Genomic DNA, 20,304 nt, shown 5'->3' with positions numbered 1-20,304 from the left:
ATGAGAGCTTCAAACTTCAAACTCAGACATCTTTAAACTCTCAGACACATACACAAATACTGATTCACGGCCTCGCACACATGTATGGACGTGGGGAGGGGTTGATGGACACAGAGCTGCTGGTCCCTCTGAGATCACCACATTCTCTGCGTGTTGGTAACCTCCATGACAGATGGAGGGAGTCATGCAGAGGTAAAGTCATAAAGTTTTAACCAGGAAGACCGGGGGCTGGTAACATTTTGGTGACTTGTATGGATTACTATTGGTGTACTAACATTACTGACCTTTTGTAGCCTGAAGGCGCAGACAAAGAGACTCTGTGAATCACAGGTACCCCTTTTCGACTGAGGCAGTTTCAGGGCCGGTTCGGGGCCAGCACTCAATTGAGAACCAGTTTTTCCATGCTTTGACTGTGAGTGAACCTGCTCCCAGCCGGGAAAACCGGTTCCAGAGCAGCTCCAACTCTTTGGTGGTCTAGAACCGTGAACCACTTACGTCAGGGGCAAGGGGCGGATTGCTGGGATCAAAAACACAAACCAAATGTGTTTCCTCCTTTGTCCTGCAGCGAATAAATAAAAGAGACTAATGGATTCCAAGGCAAAGCAGTGGTTGGCCGAGGAGACAAGCTGCCGTTGTCCTCCATTGTTGTTGTTGTGAGGGAAAGTTTGCGCTGGCGCTGCTGGGAGAAGCGGTCACGTAAATCTGATGTCATGACGTGCCTCTTCCACGGGCTCGAGCGGGTGGAAAAACAAACAGGTGCCATGTTGGTTCGCAAATTCAACCAGCGCGAGCAGCAGCCCGGAAATACAACCCGGTTCAGGTTGGTCAAAAAGAGGTAAGGGAGATAAAATATTGGAAATGGAACCAAGACAGACCAGTGGTATGCAAAAGGGTGTAAAACAGAACAGAATTAAAGTTTGCACAGGGCTGGGAAAGTTACAAACATGATAGTGTCTTTAGGATTGTACATTTCACATGTTTTTGAAATTAAAGTTTCACCCCAAGCTCGCTGGTGAGTCTTCATTTGATGGTCCATACAGAGACCTTTCCAGTTTTACAGGGTTGCAACCTGGATTCCAAATATACTTTTTTGGGGCTTGTTACAGTAAAAAAAACATCATCAGTTCAGACCTCAGACATCTGTTGGGCAATTCTCTTTAGCTCTATTACTTACAACTCCTATACAATCTGTAATATCATGATCAAGGGGTTAAGTGTGTAGGCAAGGCATTAAATTAATTCACACAAGTCCTTGAAATGTGATGTTACACGATGGTAATGGAGGCAAAGAAGATCCGTTTAGTCAGAGTTGAAGTATTTCTTTCTCTAAGTGCAGTAAAGGGAACCACTCGGGTCATGTGAGGCTTTTATTTGTTTTTCCCATAGCCACAGCTGACCTTGTTTCCAAGGGCCTATCATTTTTTCTTCCTTTTAAAAGTTACTGATTCAAAAAAAGATAGAGAAATAGAGACTTGTGCATGGGGGGTCTCAAGATAGTTGGTTTACATTGCTTAACTCCCAAAAGAGAATCCCACAGGGAAGGAAATGGAGAGAGTGAGTGTGGAGCAGCTATGAGAAGAGGAGAGAGTAGGAAGGGAAGAACACAAAAAGAACAATCCAATCAAGTGGTTAAGAGAAAAAAATGATGTAAAAAAAGTATGAATGATCAAAGAGGATAGACAGGATAAGCAGCAAAACAGAAGACAAACAACAAAGAGTGCTAAAAATTAACAAGGAATTGAAAAAGCAGTGACATGGGAGGAATGAGTCAATAAAATAATTCATCAAACTGACAGAAAAAGAGAGCATGATTGAGGACGCAGTGTGTGTTGGCAGTGTGTGGACAGGGCCAGAAGTGCATGTCGACACACCAGCAGACAAGTTCTTCCCCTGACGCAGAGCACGGATCACCTTACCCTCTACTGGTTTCACACAGTTCTGTTGCAACATACGCACACACACACACTCCCAAGAATGTTTTCATATGAGTACACCTATCTTCTACTTCTCTTCATGTGATGACTGAACCCAGCAGCATTAGGTAGAGCTAAAATAAAGAGATGAAAAACGTTTTTGGCACACAGGGGGTCATGCAGCTTCTCAAAAACCCAGCAGTTAGTATTGAATAACAGCAGAGGCACAGTATTGATTAAATATAGAAATAAGAATAAACGTTTTCAGACTGTTCCCCCTGGAAGGCATTCAAAGTGTTGCACTTGGTGGTTCACAGTAAAAGAGACAGAAATATCTGTGTCAGGGATAAAAAAGAGAGTGAGAGAGAGAAGTTCAAACCCGGGCTCCTTTCTTACCTCCACACAGCTGGCAAAGCTCAGCAGGAAGTTGTTGTAAATGTCAGGTTGTTGTTATGGACAGTAACAGAAATGGTCAGATACAGGAATTGTCTGAAAATGAATTTTCTGACTGAATGTTAAAACTATTGTCTTTCTTGTTTCTGTGGTAGATACGTCCGTGTCAGGGCTGGAAGAACAAACAAAACAAGCAGCCTTTGATAACCAGTGAACATGCATTTTGAGTTTTAAAATATCAAATTTGCTTATCGTTGCTGTCAGCCTGAAACCTCATATCTCCAAAAATACAGCTTTTCAGGAAATTAGAAAAAAAAAGTAGCTTTTAAATAAAACACTGAACAGGATTCAGTCACAAGCTGCTTTTAATGCTTTTAGTTGGTGGAAATTCTGTAATGCCCACTGACGGACACAACAGGTGATCAAATACATACTTTTCCATAATTTTGGGGGGGAAAAAAACAAAGAAATATGGAGATACAAGGTTTTTACCTGACATGTAGTGTTATGCCGTTTTTATTAAGAGTAAGTATTTAATACATCTCCCAGCAAATTCAGAGTTTTCAGCACTATCAGTGGTCTATGTGTAGTCCTGAATACCAGGCTGCAAGCTCAGAACAGGTCTCAAATCACTGCGTCTCAGTTTGACATGATTCTAAATGATACAGTTCAAACATTATCTGGCTCCACATTGAAGAGTTTGTTAGTCCAGTTCAATCTTCCACTTCAACAGTGAATTACTGTTAATTAATTAGTTATTTTCACAATGAATGGATGAATCTATCTTGTGTGCCCTGGATTTTGTCATTATTTAATAAAAATCAGTGAGGGAAGAAAACTTACTTTCAAACCACATTTCCATTTGTTCCTCTTCTGATTTAACTTTTGAAAATTGAAGAAAGTTAGTAAAATATCAGAGTTGAGCACAGCAGGGAACTCTAGATGGTGTGTAAAGCAGACTGCAGCCATTTGTGAGCCGCTGCTATCCTCCAAGTCTACCTAGTGACAGTGGGTAGTTTTCTCAGTTTGTGGGAATGAGCTCACATTTTATAGGCTACACTTGAATCATCGCCGTACTTGGTATTTCTCCCGCTCTCCAGTTAGCACAGAGGTTAAGTGTCTGTAAACTCCTGTTCATCAAGGTGTCATCTTGTGTCCATCTTTCTTCGTTTTTTGTCTCTTGCGAAGCTTGCAGACCAGCTGATTGGCTCATCAGTGAGCTGCAGAGGAACATGTATGTGCCATGTATAATATAATAATAAAGAGGAACATGTATGTGCCATGTATAATATAATAATACAGAGGAACATGTATGTGCCATGCATAATATAATAATACTAATTATAATTAAAATAATATTAATGGGGCGCTGGTTGCCTAGCGGTCTAAGCGCCCCACATACAAAGGCTACAGTACTCGTTGCAGGGGTCGCCGGTTCGATTCCCGGCCACGACCATCTCCTACATGTCTTCCTCAGCTCTCTACTCCCCACATTTCCTGTCTCTCTTCAGCTGTCCTATCAAATAAAGGCAACCCCCACCAAAAATATAACTTTAAAAAAATATTATTATTATTAATAATTATAACAATTATTATTATTATTATTATTATTATTATTATTATTATTATTAGTATTATTATTTTTTTTTTTTTTTATTATTATTTTATTATTACTACTATTAGTATAACCCTTTTAACCCTAATAATCAGACTTTCCTTTTCATACTTGTGGCAAATCTGGTATCAAGTAAAATTGGCTGGTCAACTTCGTCCCAGCATGCTAAGGCAAACAAACTTTGAAGGAAGTTTCCAGTCTGGTAGAAAAAGTAGGACTCTGCGAGAGTGGACAGCATTTATGTCCATTTTTCTAAAACGGATCCACAGTGATGTCAGTGGTGACTTCTGGGAAACCCAGTCCACTGCTTGGCAAGCAGAAAAGGTGTCATGAATTAGCATATCCTATTTTGACAACATACTGTGGCAAGTAATACAGAAGAATGTGTGAAGGGGAAGTCCAGAAGGCTTGAGTCCATGTGGTGGGTTGGTGTGAATTCAGAATGATCCACAGAGGTTACCACTTACTTTTCCTGTCCAGAGTCTTCCTGCCAATTTGTGGATTCGAAGATTTAAGAAGGTTTTTTTTTTTTGCACTCCGCCAGCTCTGTTCCCTTGTGAAACTAAAGCTTGAACTTTTGTTCTATTTTCATTATTAGATGGACGGATGAATATATTTCTTTTGATACCAAAGTGTATGAAAAGGAATGCTGAAATTTGCTGTTCCACATCTACCTATTTTACAGCAGTCAGATACGATTTTCCTGTAGGCTCAGTGAATTGTTACATTGATACTAGTATCTGATGACTCTCTTAGATGGATGGATTCCTGTTGAAGGCGGGTTTAGCTTCAGCGAAATGGAACAGGACCAGATGAGCAAGAGAGGATAGAGATACAGGTTACAGGGGTCATACGACAAGAGGGGACCCGTGTAATAGGTAGGGTGACAACTGCAGTCTCTCTCTTACACACATGCAGAGACCTGTCATGGAAAAAGAACTTAATACCTTCAGACCTCCAGAGACGTTAAGAAAAGTCTGAGTGACAGTTTGACGATGTGTATGTGTGGGGGCATGTGTGTCACATGTCACTTTCCTGAACTGAGACCAGTGAATCATCTGAATACTGGTAAGTGTACGGGGACGTTACTGTAAAAGTAAAACTGATCAGGAGCCGTCTGTGAGGAACCGTATCGGTGATGTTGTTCTCACAAAGATCTTTGTTTATAAAAGTTCAAGGGGCTATAAATAATTACCACATGATGGTGAAAAAAGACACATCAGCATTCGTGTGACTTTTTTTCCCCCTGTCATAAAAACAAAAAGAGGTTTCAAAGAAATTTTCTTCCCACGAGATAACTGAGTGCACAACGCAATTTTTACGGAGCGGTCAATGGGGAGTTCAGCTGTGTCATTATGGCCTGTGTGTGTCTGCATGTGTGTGTGAATGTGTGCAGGGTGTGTCCTGGGAAGGCAATGAGTGAGCCAGGATTTGGTTAGCTGTTCAGACCACAAGCTTTGGTGTTACTACAGGCCCTAAAACACACATCCCACAAGCTTCCACCTTGTTTTCTGCTACTGTGAGAGAGAGGGAGAGTGAGGGAGGAGGAATTAAAACGAGAGTGAATTAGTGTCATGGTGGTAAAGAGCAGGTGCAGAAATGAATCAACTTTAAAGTATTTTTCCTGTGCAATGATACACCATGTGTGTGTCAGCATCACATTGCTGTCTATAACTTCCTCCCCTTGTTTAGATTCTGTCCGTCACTGACCTCTGAACCTTGGTCTGCATGTTCCAGTGTGTATGCACTGGGTTTGTGTTTGTGTGTAAATTTTGCATTCACTGGCTCAACCATTGTTACCATATTGGCTGTTCTACATCACAAGTAGATCTCTCTTTTCCACTCATAAAACAATTCTGCTATTTATCTTCAATAATCAAAGAAAATATGGCGTTTTTGGAGACTGATGATGTAGTTAATTATCAGGTTTCTTTCAATTTTATGCATTTTTACATGCACATGTTCATTGTTTCTGCAGACCTGCTTTGAACAAGCAGCAGGTTCATTTTAAAGCTCCCAGCACTACTACAAAGCATATAAAACTGAGCTGTGGGCCCCTTCTTTCCCCTGTGTTCTGTCCCTTTTCTCTACCTCCATCTATTTTCTTTTATTTTACCCAGTGAGAGGGTGAGAAAGGAAAAGAGAGTGATGGGGAGAAAACAGAGGTTGTGAAACGCTATCTGGAAAGGAAAAGAAAGGAAAAGAGAATGGAAATGAAAAAAAGACGGAAAGGGAGATGCTTTTTAAATGAATCAGATGGAGAGAGTTGGAAAGGTAAAAGAGGGTGAGGCAGAGAGAGAGAGAGAGAGAGAGAGAGAGAGAGAGAGAGAGAGAGAGAGAGAGAGAGAGAGAGAGAGAGAGAGTGAGCGAGAGATGAAACTGCTCTTTAATCAGTGAGGGGGCTATCCGGAGGCGGGCCGAGGTGCCTACTGTAATCCGATACACGCTCGCGCGCACAGCGTGCACGCACACGGAGACAGGGGACTGAGTGAGCAGTCCTGCTTGCTGCCACAAACCCGGCGGAGATCGGAGGGGAAAGAGCGCACTGCCGGAGCTGCTGGGAGAGGGAATGAGAGAGAGAGAGACAGCGTCCAGGAGTGAGAGAGAGAGAGAGAGAGAGAGAGAGAGAGAGAGAGAGAGAGAGAGAGAGAGAGAGAGAGAGAGAGAGAGAGAGAGAGAAGGCAACGGGCACAGCAGAGCGCGTTTGTGCAAGGAAACGCACAGTTTGTAGGAGGAGAGCGGAGAGGCTGCACGCTTGTTTTATGTCGAGCAGCTTTACGCACGCTGGAGCTGCCTCTTCCACGAGATCTTGTGTTATCTTTTGCGCAAAAACACGCTGTTTTCGGGACAGTTACCCACGTTGAGAAGAAAATCTATTGGAAATATTTTTCCGCTCTTAATCACATGTGCTCTTAATGCGCAAATTGGGAAAGAGAACCAGAGAATCAGCTTTTTGGATGTTTTATCGAGACAAGGTGGACTCTCGTGATACTTTTTATAAAGGGTTTTAAAAGTTGATGGTTGTCGGCACATGGTACTGTTATCTCTTGGAAGCTCAAGCGGAGGATTTTCACTTTTTTTTAATTAATCATTTGTCGGCTATAAGGACTGTGTCAACGAGGTCTATAGACCCACGCGCGTTGTGACTGACAGGAGCTGCCGACCGTGCGCATTGCAATGGATTTTGAGGTTTTAATATTGTGTTTGGAGTGAAAACTGCGCTTATTTCAGAACAAGTTGCGCTTATAAACACAGCAGATTGAAGGAAAAGTGTTTGAAAAGTCAAATATTCCTGGAAAGCCCGGTGAGCGCAACCCGGCGTTTCCAGCGGCACTACTTGTGTCGCGCTCAAGAGGACTTAAAGAGGACTGATTGGGAAGAGGAAAAGTAGACTTCGGACTGCAGCTTTTTCTCAAATATAAAACAATACAGAGGAGGAGGAGAAGTGTGTCCTTTCTTCAAATCGGAGGGAAAAGATGGATTTATTCATATGGCTCTGTGGATCTTTACTTGCTTTACTTTTACCTTCAACAGTCAAAGCAGAAGAAGGAGGTAAGTTTGACACTTCTCGCTCAGATCACTCTGTCACACCTAGCTGATGAATTTAAATGAATCTTCTTTTGGAGGGAACGTTTATATGATCCACATAAAATGAGTTTATTGAGGATTGCTGATTACACATCACGCGTGGAAATTAAATTCTAGAGAAACAATTACCTTTACGCACATCGGGCTCGCGCTACCATTCTTTTTCACTTAAATTCAGATGATGCGCTGACAATAATACCACCGAGGGGAATCGATTATCTCAGTTCAAGCACAATTACAGGGGAGAGTCCCGCTGCAGGATGTCCTGTCTTCTCTCAACTCTGCAACATCGACCCACCGCGCTCGGTCGGCCGCAGAGGTGTCAAAGAAAAATGAAAGTAATGATGAGTTAACTTGTAATAATTAAGCAGTGTGAACAGAAACAGCTCTGTTTAGTCACACAAAGTCTGTTATGAAATCCCTGCTGGTCATTGACACCAGGCTTTGTGCGTAAAGTTGGTCGTTCTTAAATTCAGACAACTTTCTAACATGATATAATTTAATGTGGCATTTTCTGTCTCCACAGCTGCTTTTCATCCCTCCTGTAACGGAAGGATTCTGGGCTGTTCGCTTAGTTTCACTATTGATTTTTGTCCTCTTGACAAACATCTTAACCATATGCTGTGGATTTTAATCTGCAGTTTGATCAATGATTGTTCCCCGGAGAGCTGTTCGATAAGGAAGTATCACTCTAATGTTTCTATAATATTCCTTTTGGGACTAATGCCAGTGTAAGAGGTCTGGAAGGTAGTGACTCAATAGATAGAATCTGAAGTGGCTTCATTTCATTTCAAACACCCAATATCGCGTTATTCGCTCTCACTTCATACTTACCTACAGCGCGTTTTAGCTCGAGGCATACTGATGGATAAAACACATCAGTCTGTTTCACTGTAAATGTCAATATTGCCAATATTGAATCTGTCTCCGTCTACTGGAGATCAGCACCGAGGTTTCACAGGCACGGAGGGCTCGATGTACGCAGCCTCCAACCTCCGGGGTTGCGGAGGTCTTTCGTTTCCCGTGTGCCCGATGTGGATTGATGCTGCACGAAGACCACTCGACTGAAGGGAGAGTTAAACGCTCACCGAGCGGGTCTAGAGCTTTAATCAACGGGTTTGGACAGCTTTGAGTGTAAAATGACCATCTTTACGCACAGAACGAACACGGGGAGAGTCATGCTCATGCACCGAGCACATGTGCTGCACAAGTAGATACATCTTCCAGTCTGTTAGGTTTTAACAAACCTGTGGTGACACCAGGTCGACTCACGAAGTCTTGAACTCACAGTCCACAGGTGTGCGTTTATGGGCAATTTAAAAAGTCTCAGCCAATGAGAATAAATGACTGGAAAATATGATTTAAAATAGGAAATCAACAACTTTTACCACCTTCTTTCATGGGGAGGCATATATTCTAGACTACAGCAGCCGTTGTACTAGTAACCTATTTCACACTAGTTATATTTAATCATTTATAATTGCTGTCTATGCAAATAAATAAATAAAATGCTTATACCTTCAGGGCAATTTTATGATCTCAGCTAATGTTCTGCTCTTAGATGATTTGTGTGCATGTGTGAACATCTTGAAAAACACAAGACTGAGATGGAGTTTCTCTGGAGGAGTTGGTGGCATTGTAGGTTTTATTGATTTGGGGTTATTCAGGAGGCTAGCTGGAGCTTTTGCAGACCTCATGACTCTGATTGAGTTGTCTGTCTACTAAGTGTTGTTATGGAGAACAACATGGTGAGAGCACAGTGAAGGCATTCTTAACATGCTGCTTTCCTTCTAATGAGAGAAGATACACTGACGCAACGTTAAATCTGTTCCAAGAATATGACAATGTTAACTGGTCATTGGATCAAGAGCTTAAAAGGGCTGGTGTTTACATTTACTGCAAAAGAAGGAAGCTGAGGTTGCATTGCAAAGCAAAAATTCAAAGGGAAGTTGTAGTGTGAAGGGTAAATACCCCAGAAAGTTCAGATTTGACACCAAAGAGCAGGATCTCTCTTCTAACCTGCTGTCTCAGCTGCTTTAACTGGCTCTTTTACAGACCCCATGATCAGATTCCACATATTAAATACATATCTGTAATTTTGGAAGACACTGAAAAAGCTCCTACTTATTTTGGAACTTGTTGATTTGTTGTTATTTTTCAACTTACAGAGTATCCGTTGACAAAGATGAACCTTCATTTTTCTGGGGACTCCCTCAAGCTGTGTTTGAGGTTCCCCCCACTGGTTCACCGAGAAGCACACATGCTCAGCAGCACGCTCTGCAGGATCAAGCTTCCTCAGCAATAAACTTTTACAGATGCCTGTGCTCTGTTGTCTCCGGAGAGATGAGCAGGGAAAGCGTAGTGAGGCGGAGAGAAGTGTATATATAGAGGGAGACAGGAGGGAGGGATGGAAGTGCAGGCGGGGAGGAAGCAACAGAGACAGAAGCAGGCAGAGGGAAGCTGCAAAAAGAAGTGAACGAAACGGAAGAATGATTTTTAGCCGCGCTGTTTGATCCTGTTTCTTTATTCCGTTTGATCACAGCTGTGCCTGGAAGGGAGATAAACGGACATAATTGGCCACTCAAGACCAGCTGTCTGCCTCTATACTGTCTCAGCTGAAATATGCTGGATGATGAAACAGGCTCACAGAGATGCTCTGTGTGAGGAGTTAGTTAGCAGTGGGGTTGAGTTGCCTACAGGTATGCACTAAGAAATGGCTTATGGGACAGTGTTTGATGTCTCCAACAAGTCCAATGTGGCTTAAAAAGTCTGAAACAAGAGGGATTTCTTGTACTGGTTTGGTTGTGAAAAAGTCAACAACTCATCTCAAATATAGAGAAAAAAAGAGGTCTGGTGGTTTTCAAAGTTCACTAGCTCTACAGCAGTTTGGTTGCGGGTGCGACAGTAGGATGCATCAGCCAAGAGCAGGAAGAGGTGTATTTCACATGCTTTGACTTAGGTCATTGAGCCACAGGATAAAGTTGAAGTGCAATATTTTTTTGTTTTGGTAAATACTCAAATTCTATTTACAGTACATTGAGTGAGTCTTTCTAGGGCACCTGTCAATCATGGGGCCTTAGAATATTAATATTTCTCCACCATATCAGACCACTGATTTTTAAAATGTCAAAAGTTGTGTAATATTGTCACCAAAATGTCCAAGAGCCCAAAGCGACATTTTTAAATCAGTGCTTTTATCAAACCAACACATCTTTTGTGACCAAAAAACGTCACAAAAGATGACGGAACAGGTGCTTAAAAATCACCCAAATCAACTCAATCCATTTCTAAATATTTTGAGATGAATGTTTGTTTGATCAGTAAGTGGAATTATTGTTGCACCTGCTCTGAATTTGTAGACTTTTGCCATATGTTGCGTCCTCACAGTAACAAGGATTTCTAAAGCCCAAGTTAATTTCTCGTCTGAAGTGCTACACATCTAAAATACTCAGACGTCATGTTTCCCCATGAGTCCAGCTTGTAACAATTAAAAGTTACATTGGTGTGGGTCATAATGCTTTGTAAGCTCCAATTGGCAATCAATAAAACAAACCAACCATGTCATTTGTTCGCACAATGGGGTGATACCCTGTTTTAGCTCAGCACATAATGAATTGACTCGCTGCAAGTGACACAGTTGTTCTGCTGTTCATTGCTATCAGTCGTTAGCCTGAAATAAAGCGGATATTGTTCTCTAAAAATATGAATCTAGCTGTATTTTCTCATTTCACTTTAATTACTCAGTGCATATAGAGATTGGCATGGAAACAACAGAAAGCTAGAAATACATCAGCTCAAGTCAAACAACAAACATAGTGAGGGGGGCGATTCTCAGTGTGAGCAGCACAACATATAACAGCTGGCTATAAAAAGAAGGGACAATTAGCGTGACTGAAATCTGCTCGTCCACACATGTCTGTTTGTGTTTTTCCCATATCTTCTTGTTATTTTCTGTGATTGCTGTTCCCCCATGTGAGTCGTTTTTTTTATTACAATCAGATGTTGCGAAATGATTCACTGATAGGAGAGGCCAGGAAATGCTTCACCAACATGTGTTTGTGGACTTTGTCCCAGTAAAACACACTGCAACAATAAAACAAGTTTTGGAGTTTGAGGATATTAAGTAGAGAGCTAGAAAATTAAAGCTTTTGGTGGTATTTAATAAAGAGGGACGCTGAGAGGAGGGAGAAAGGAGAGCATGAGAGGGCATTAGTGAAATAAGAGGGGAGCAGCAGAGTGTGAAGCAGTAGCTGAGTGGAGCCACCTGCAGTAAACCCACCCCGGATTTATTCCTCTCCTCAGTCAAGCACGGCAGGGTTTCGTCCCTAGGTAAAGCATATTGTTAATAGATACTCTCATGAGAAAATTTTTTTAGAATAATCATCTTAAAATGACACACTATTCAAGTGGGACTGATTCAAGCTTTCACTGGAGATACAGTTTGACTCTTACAAACCACAGCACAAAGTTTTCCACACAAGAGGTCATGAAAGAACAGAGCGCAACCTGAGTTAATCCATTTTACACTCTCACTTTACCCTGATGGTGAGATTTACATCTTTCTCTGTGGCAACCATAGACTGTATAAAGTATGGACTTAGTATCCGTGACGTCACCTATCTGTTTCTGAAGCGCTGTTTTAGGCCAATCGACGGTGGGAGCCATATTGCTGCTGTTGAACGATTGTGAGGTAAAGAGGCGGGCTTTGAGCATCCTAGCCAACAGCTACAGTGTTCCCGCCTGTCAATCAAGTCAGCTGTGCCTCTCATTGGAAGACTTGTAAGCTCAATATCTTTGAAATTGCCACGTTAGAAAAAAATTCACCCCCTGTACAGTGTGTGCCGATAGAGAAATGAGCTATCCACTTGTTTTTTGAACCAGGCTGTAAACATGTTTATTTCTGCTGTAAAGATCGGCTTCTTTGAATTGGTGTGTATGTGGTTTCCGGTACTTCCAGTGCCAGTCTCAAGCTGATCCTCAATGAACTGCAGTTTTTAACACTTCTGCATTGGACTCATATTTTTAGACCGGAGGTTGCCGCATGGTGACAACTGCATCTGCTAATCTACGGCAGGTGACTCTTGGCGGGGGACTTTCTTCCATAAACAGCATCTCATTTGAGTTACCCTGCAGGTAGCAGGTGTTCTCCAGCAGGTTTCAGGATTCAGGGTTATTCTCACTCATCCAGGGATTCAGACTCCCGTCTTTTCCTTTTCATCTTTTCAATGCACATTGAAGTAATACGGTTACAACTCTCTAGAGAACACATTTAGCCTGAAAATGTACGCACAAAAAGAAATTTGGGTATGAAGGGGAGGACATGTCGTTAGAATAATTGCGGTTAAACAACAGAGGGTCAGTCTAGTGTCATCCACAACCTAGTTTTCAGTGACCGAACAAACATTAAGCTAATTAACCTTCTTCTCTCTCTCTCTCTCTCTCTCTCTCTCTCTCTCTCTCTCTCTCTCACTCTATATCGTCTGTAAAAGGGACAGGACAATTAGTGGCTCCGGCAGGATGTTCTAATTACAGTTATCATGTCATTAGTAAACTGTTAGTATTCCAGTGTCTTCATTGGTAATGGCTGGAGTAATTAGAGAGGATGGAGAAATCAGTGTGTGTGTGTGTGTGTGTGTTTGTGTGTGTGTGTGTGTGTGTGTGTGTGTGTCTGTTTGTGTGTGTGTGTGTGTGTGTGTGTGTGTGTGTGTGTGTGTGTGTGTGTGTGTGTGTGCTTGTGTGTGTGTGTCCATGTATTTGTGCACTAGTGATGAAAAAGAATATCCGCAGAGGGAAAGGGAGATCATGAAAATCCTTCCAATGAGGATATTTGCCTGTCCTCACTCCTTTTAAAAACCCTCACACACAGAGGAAAATGTGTGTGTGTGTGTGTGTGTGTGTGTGTGAGTGTGTTGGTTTGTGTGTGAGCTAAGCCTTGTGTGTCCTGAGTAGTCCCTCCGGAGCAGTGCCGTGAGAGGCCACAGGTTGTTTTCCTTTTTGTCTCTCCCTTCACGCTGAATCATCCTGTTGTTTCCCTCTTTTCATGGTACTTCACCTCTCCTTTAACAGCGCACTCTGTCTCTTTCTCCACACCTCCTTGTGTCAGTGTTTTCCCTCGCTCCGATTAAGAAACCTCGCTCACCTTCTTAACGCCTCACTTTGTCACGGTGGGGAAATCTTCTCACTCTTTCATCCACCTCTTGTTTTGTTGTGTTGTATATTGAGATACATTCAGCTGGCTTTTTGGAGTTAACTTCATTCACACAGAACGTCTGCTAAGTTGCATTAAGTATGCTCCCTTTACCTCTTTCACAGCCTCTTAAAGCTCCTTTGAGGAACTCTCAATTTGTATTTTTTTGGCACCCCCTATGGTCAAAACTGGTGCCTCTCTATTTGCTGATGTTGTCCATGCTCTACCTCTCCACTAAACCTGACTCCTCACTTCCACCTTCTTCCCTAACTGATTGTCTCCTTGAAATAAAATCTTGGTTCACCTCAAACTTCCTCAAATTAAACAGCAATAAAACTGAACTTCTTCTAATTGGCACAAAATCTACATTAAACAAACTCCATCATTTCTCTATTCCCATCGACAACTCGCCCCTCTTCCCCTCCCCTCAGGTTAAGAGTCTGGGTGTCATCCTCGACAGCACCCTCTCCTTCACCTCCCATATCAACCACGTCACCCGCTCCGCCTACTTTCACCTCCGCAATATTAACCGTCTCCGTCCTTCACTCACTCCCCACTCCACGGCCATTCTTGTTAACAGCCTCGTCACCTCCCGTTTGGACTATTGCAACTCCCTTCTGTTTGGTCTCCCCCACAAAACCCTCCATAAACTTCAACTGGTTCAAAATTCAGCCGCCCGTATCATCACACGAACCGCCTCCATCCACCACATCACACCCATCCTTCAACAGCTCCACTGGCTCCCGATCACACATCGGATCAACTACAACATTCTTCTCCTCACCTTCAAATCCATACACAACCTCGCCCCTCCATATCTCTCTGACCTCCTCCATACTGCCACACCCGTCCGTACCCTCAGATCCTCCTCCTCCTCCTCCATCCACCTCACTGTCCCCCCTGCACGCCTTGTTACCATGGGGAGCAGAGCCTTCAGCCACTCTGCTCCCCAGCTCTGGAACTCTCTCCCACCTGACCTCCGCAACACTGACTCACTCCCACATTTTAAATCCAAACTCAAAACCCATCTGTTTAAACTGGCTTACTCCATCTGACCACAACTCCTCTGTCCATTCACTTTAAACTTTTTAAATTGTGTTTTATTTCCTGTTTGCTATTTAAACTCTGTTTGTTTTTAATGTTGTAAGGTGACCTTGAGTGCCAAGAAAGGCGCCCATAAATAAAATGCATTATTATTATTATTATTATTATTATTATTATTATTATTATTATGTATATGTTAATGTAACAGAGGTGAGCACAGTTAATCCAAACTAACTCCTTTAACTGTTTATAAAAACTCTAATACCAGTTATTTTGTTAATTCTGTTTAAAATGAACCAAAGTTTCAAACATTCAGCAGTCTGCTGCCCCTCCTGCTGCAATGGAAAGGGTCACCACGATCCAAGTCCAAGGTAAACAACCTCAGCGTATCTCGTTCCTGAGAATTCAGGCTCTTTCAAGCGATCCAGATCATTTGGCTTTACAAGAACCAACTCTTTTTGATCCCAAACAGCTCTTCATAGTATCATGTGCGTACAGTAGCAAGCTTTTAAAGCTGAGTCGTCTGTGATCGACACATCACCAGGTCCCCCAGGTCAGTGTAGATGTCTGCTGCCGCAATGCAGTGAAGTCAGGTAACAGTAAGTAGGATAAAGGAAACTTAATGTAACAACAGTGAAATTTTGATTACTGTATTTTAAAACTAACGTCAATGATACAAAAATGAATGCCGATAATTAAGGAGTAACAGGTAAATTGACATAGTAAATGGACTCCTATATTTGTGTCTTTACACAGACGAATGTATCCTTCATTTAGGCAAGGCAAGGCAAGGCAGCTTTATTTGTATAGCGCATTTCATACACGAGGGCAACTCAATGTGCTTTACATTAACACATTAAAAGCATTGGAGACATTCAGACAGGCATAAAAGAACATAATTAAAATGACAAATATGATAAAACAGAAAAGAAAAGGAAAATTAGAAATATATTAAAAATTACATTAAAATTTTAATTTAAAGTGGGTTAAAATAATCTAAGATAGGAAGGCAGAGGCAAATAAAAAAAGTCTTAATCTTGGATTTAAAGAGGTGAGAGTTGGAGCAGACCTACAGCTTTCAGGGAGTGTGTTCCAGATATATGGTGCATAATGACTAAACGCTGCTTCACCATGTTTCGTTCTGACTCTAGGAACTGAAAGCAGACCAGTACCTGATGACCTCAGAGGTCGAGGTGGTTCATAAAGTAGTAGCAAATCAGCAATGTATTTTGGGCCTAAACCATTCAGTGCTTTATAAACCATCAGCAGGATTTTAAAGTCTATTCTCTGACAGACAGGAAGCCAGTGTAGAGATCTAAGAACTGGAGTGATGTGGTCTACTTTTTTGGTCCTTGTTAGGACTCGAGCAGCAGCATTCTGTATGAGCTGCAGTCGTCTGATGGACTTTTTAGGGAGTCCTGTAAAGACCCCGTTACAGTAGTCTAGTCTGCTAAAGATAAATGCATGGACGAGTTTTTCTGCATCCTGCTGAGACATAAGTCCTTTAATCCTTGATATATTCTTCAGGTGATAGTAGGCAGACTTTGTAATTGTCTTAATGTGGCTGCTGAAATTAAGGTCTGAGTCTATGATTACACCAAGGTTTCTGGCTTGGTTTGAACATTTCATCATTGCAGATTGGAGCTGAGCAGTAACCTTTAACCTTTCTTCCTTGGCTCCAAAAACAATCATTTCAGTTTTTTCTTTGTTTAACTGAAGAAAGTTCTGTCTCGTCCAGTCATTGATTTGTTCAATGCATTTACTTTATTTAATTTAATTTAATTTATGGTAATTGCTGTGGAAAATGTAAAAAAAAAGGCTGTTTAAGAAGCGTGCTTTAAATCACGACACATCCCCCTGCCATTGGCTTTCACTGTTCAAATAACAACACAGACATAGTCAAGCCTCCTGCTTTTATGGGTCACAAAGATGCTTCAATATTAATTTCAGTCTGTTTCATAACCTCTTAAAAACTCCTGACTGGAGCTTTAAATTAGACTTTACTAGGTCTCTGTTATCAATGTTAATTACTTCCATGAACCGTGGTTAAAATAACAGGCAGCAGAGAAGACGGATCCTTCAGTGATAAAGGTCAACAGCTTTATTATCTCATAGATGCAATAAACAAACTGTGAGGGATGTGTTTAAACAAAAGTCTGCATTGTTGTTTTTACGTGGAAGTGCTTTTTAACACTGAAGATCTTTCATGATAACACTTTTATTCAGTCTAAAACAATTCTACAGATAAGGCTGAAACTACTTCTTTAAGGTGCCAGTATCTGTTTTCATTGTACAGTTATTGCTACAGATAAGATTTTCTGAGAGCACCTGTTAACTGAACAAACACAAGAATAGAGAAAGTTTGAAATTACTTTCAGAAAGGTCTTGTGTAAGTCATCTGAATGATCTCTAAGCACTTGACTCCATATTCAGTGGTATGCTTTAAGGTAAACCTGGACAGGAATGCGTAAACATGGTGTCAGCTGAGGTACCAGGTAGTAACATGGAGCCCTTCTGCTCTACCGGACTGAGAAGACCCACACCAAGTCCAAATCAGTTGATCTAGGGTGTCTCAAGATGCTGAGTATGACGGTCACAAAGGAGGAGGACAGGTGTTGTTGTAGAATCTCCAAATTGCAGACAAATTACAAGCCTTTGACTGTTGAAAAAATTATATTTAGCTTTTTACAGGGGCATTATGAGAGAAGATGATTAGGTCCACTGGGAAAAAAATTGGGAGGGTGGGCAAGCAAGAAATAAAGTATTTTTAAGGTGTTTTTTTACATTTTATTCTGAGATTAAATTCTGACTTTAATCTCAGAGTCATTAGCCTACTTCTTTCTCATAATTAACTTTTTTCTCATAATTCTGACCTTTTTCTTATAATTGACTTTTTTCTCATAACTCTGACCGTTTTCCCAAAATGTTGACACTTTTCTCATAATTGACTTTTTCTCATAATCCAGACTTTTTTCTCATAATCAACTTTTTCCCTCATAATCCAAACCTTTTTTTCATATTTCATAATTAGGATTTTACTCTCAGAATAAAAAAACAAACAAACACCTTAATAAAATCCTCCAAAAATGGTTATTTCCATGGCCCTAATCCTCTTCTGTATATCATAGATTTCTGATAACTGGATTACCACAAATCATCTAGAGCAAACTTGTGGACTTGAGGTCAAATGGTTCCTTCCTTCAGCTGGTCAGTTCATCTGCCCCCAGAGCATGACTGCATCCAATTTATTTAAACTCTTCCTCTTTCAAAACATAATATCTCAATTTTTTCTTTCTTGTCCCCTCCCTGGTTCTCATACTGTTCCCTCTCACTCATTTCCCTGCTCCTGTCTCTGTAATTGACCTTTAACCTCTTCCTGTAACTTCTCTTAGTCTCGCTCTACCCCACAGATCAGTTCATGTCTTCACTCCTGAGATAAGAGGCTTGTTCTGCCTCTGTATGACACACTCATCCTTCCTTTTTTATGAGCCTCCATCGCTCTTCTCTCCTTTTTCCCATCACTCCTTTTGTTTCTCATATCCTTTGTAATCCGCCGCCTTCTTGCTCTTCATCCAAACACACACACACACACACACACACACACACACACACACACACACACACACACACACACACACACACACACACACACACACACACACACTCAGGTTTTCTCTCTGTAGTTTTCCACTGTGGTTTAATGCAGGGCACCTAGAGAAAGAACAACCCCACCTGTTTGTGTGTATGCCTGAGAGTGTGTGTGTGTGTGTGTGTGTGGGTGAGTGTGTGAGAGTTGTATTTTCTGTCCAGTGGGCTTTCTGAGCTGCTGACTTTCTCTTTTCAGATGATGGGAGACAGATGTTCTGGCATGGCTCTCTCTTTCCTTTATCCTGCTCTGGCTCCTTCTCCCTTTCTTTCCCTCTGTCTCTCCTCTCTCTCTCTCTCTCTCTCTCTCTCTCTCTCTCTCTCTCTCTCTCTCTCTCTCTCTCTCTCTCTCTCTCTCTCTCTCTCTCTCTCTCTCTCTCTCTCTCTCTGTCCGCTCCTGAAGTTTCCCAGGTTTCGGTGACTAAAAGCTTCTCTGTTTGATCCAAAGAAGACATTTTAAACCTTTATTTTCAGTATTCCCAGGGCCAAACTAAATCTTTTCACTTCACATGTATCTGTGTTTCTACCATTTCAAGGAAACAATGCTTGAAGCTTGTTCTGGGTGTTTCATGATGCTGGAACCAAGCCATGCTGCTTAAAATGCATTGTTAACAGTAGAAAATGAAAGAAATCAATGTGAAAATTAGCATTTCATCCCCTCAGGCTTTGATTTTCAGAATTTATTGATTGTTAAATCCAGGGACCTGTTTTCAACAAGGTCACAGCATGAACATGTAACACAAACTGAACCATTTTCAGTATTTGGGCCAGTGCTGGTGGATACAAATTTGGTCTGCGAAATAAAAGCCTCACACTTAACAAGCTTTCTCGTTAGCTTTGTGAAACATACTTTCTTAAATAAACCCGCATGCTTATATTATGGACTGTGGCCAATGAAAATGAATGCCGACTTTGGTCCAACACTTAAGCAAACTTCTCACTGGCTCGCAAATCGATTGTGACGTGCTGGAAAGTGTTTCTTTAGAGTCAGATCAGACTCCCTGCTCAGAGGGGGAATGAATCTGTAAGAGAGTTTCGAAACAAGGTCAGAAAATTTGCATTTGGGGCCAACAAACAAGCTCAATGCTTTTGCAAAAGCAGCTCCACGAGAAAGCGTGTGTGTTTTCCTACGTGTCTGGGACACTGTGCACTGGATTGTGTGTCCCCTTTTGTGCGTATTGCTGTGGATGCACTTCTGCAGACGTTTTTATTACAATTCAAGAGTGCATCTGTGTATGTGTGTGTGTGTGTGTGTGTGTGTGTGTGTGTGTATGTGTATAGAGGGATGTGCATGTAGGGAAAAGTTGCTGTATAGGTGTTATCAAGATGCAATACCAAACGTGGCAGAGAGCCATAAATAATGCAGTGACCTGTCTTATATCCCGGCTCGACTGCTTAGCACCGTTTACTGCTGCTTTTTCTGTGTTTGTGTGTGTGTGTGTGTGTGGTCTGGATTCAGCATGTCTAAGCAGGGAGGGGGGGCTGGATGGTGGGATAAGCAATGTTTTGCAGTTTGTGATTTTATTGTGAATATGTGGTCTAAACACAACTTCTCCCTGAAGACGACAAGCTGATGTGGTTTATAGTAAAGCTGTTTGGTTGTTCTGAAAGCTGGGGTCAAGAAGAAGGAAGTGACTTTAGCTGTGTTCTTAAAGGGCCGGTATTTACACTCGTGTCATGTCTCGCCTTTAATATGAATGTCACAGAGGCTGGCATCAGAGGTAGTAACAGAGGAGTCACAGAGGCGAGACGGCATCCCTGTGAGCAGGAAGGGGGTAACAGCGCTTTGTGTGATTGTGATCACGTCTGTGTGTGTGCATATGTAAAGCTCCTGCTGTGTGTTTACCTCTGTGCTTCTGTAACAATGCTACACAATATGAAATGACACACTAGGACACCACGCACACCCTCATGGGATC

The 20,304-nt window shown here is 41.7% G+C and overlaps 1 protein-coding gene across 2 annotated transcripts in view; it reads left to right on the top strand.

Moving 5' to 3' along the window:
- The first annotated feature begins 6,431 nt into the window (after nucleotides 1–6,431).
- The window catches only part of LOC117820823 (neuropilin-2-like), a 136,257-nt gene continuing 122,384 nt past the window's right edge, over nucleotides 6,432–20,304 (top strand). The window contains exon 1 of one of the 2 annotated variants that reach the window (XM_034694761.1): nucleotides 6,432–7,473. In XM_034694761.1, coding sequence (XP_034550652.1) covers nucleotides 7,398–7,473 — 76 coding nt within the window. In that variant the 5' untranslated portion in view covers nucleotides 6,432–7,397. The remainder of the gene's footprint in view (nucleotides 7,474–20,304) is intronic. The other variant, XM_034694762.1, reaches the window with a different exon arrangement.

This window comes from Notolabrus celidotus, chromosome 10 (genome assembly GCF_009762535.1).
Source record: "Notolabrus celidotus isolate fNotCel1 chromosome 10, fNotCel1.pri, whole genome shotgun sequence".
NCBI lineage: Eukaryota > Metazoa > Chordata > Actinopteri > Labriformes > Labridae > Notolabrus > Notolabrus celidotus.
This window is presented reverse-complemented; position numbering and strand designations above follow the sequence as displayed.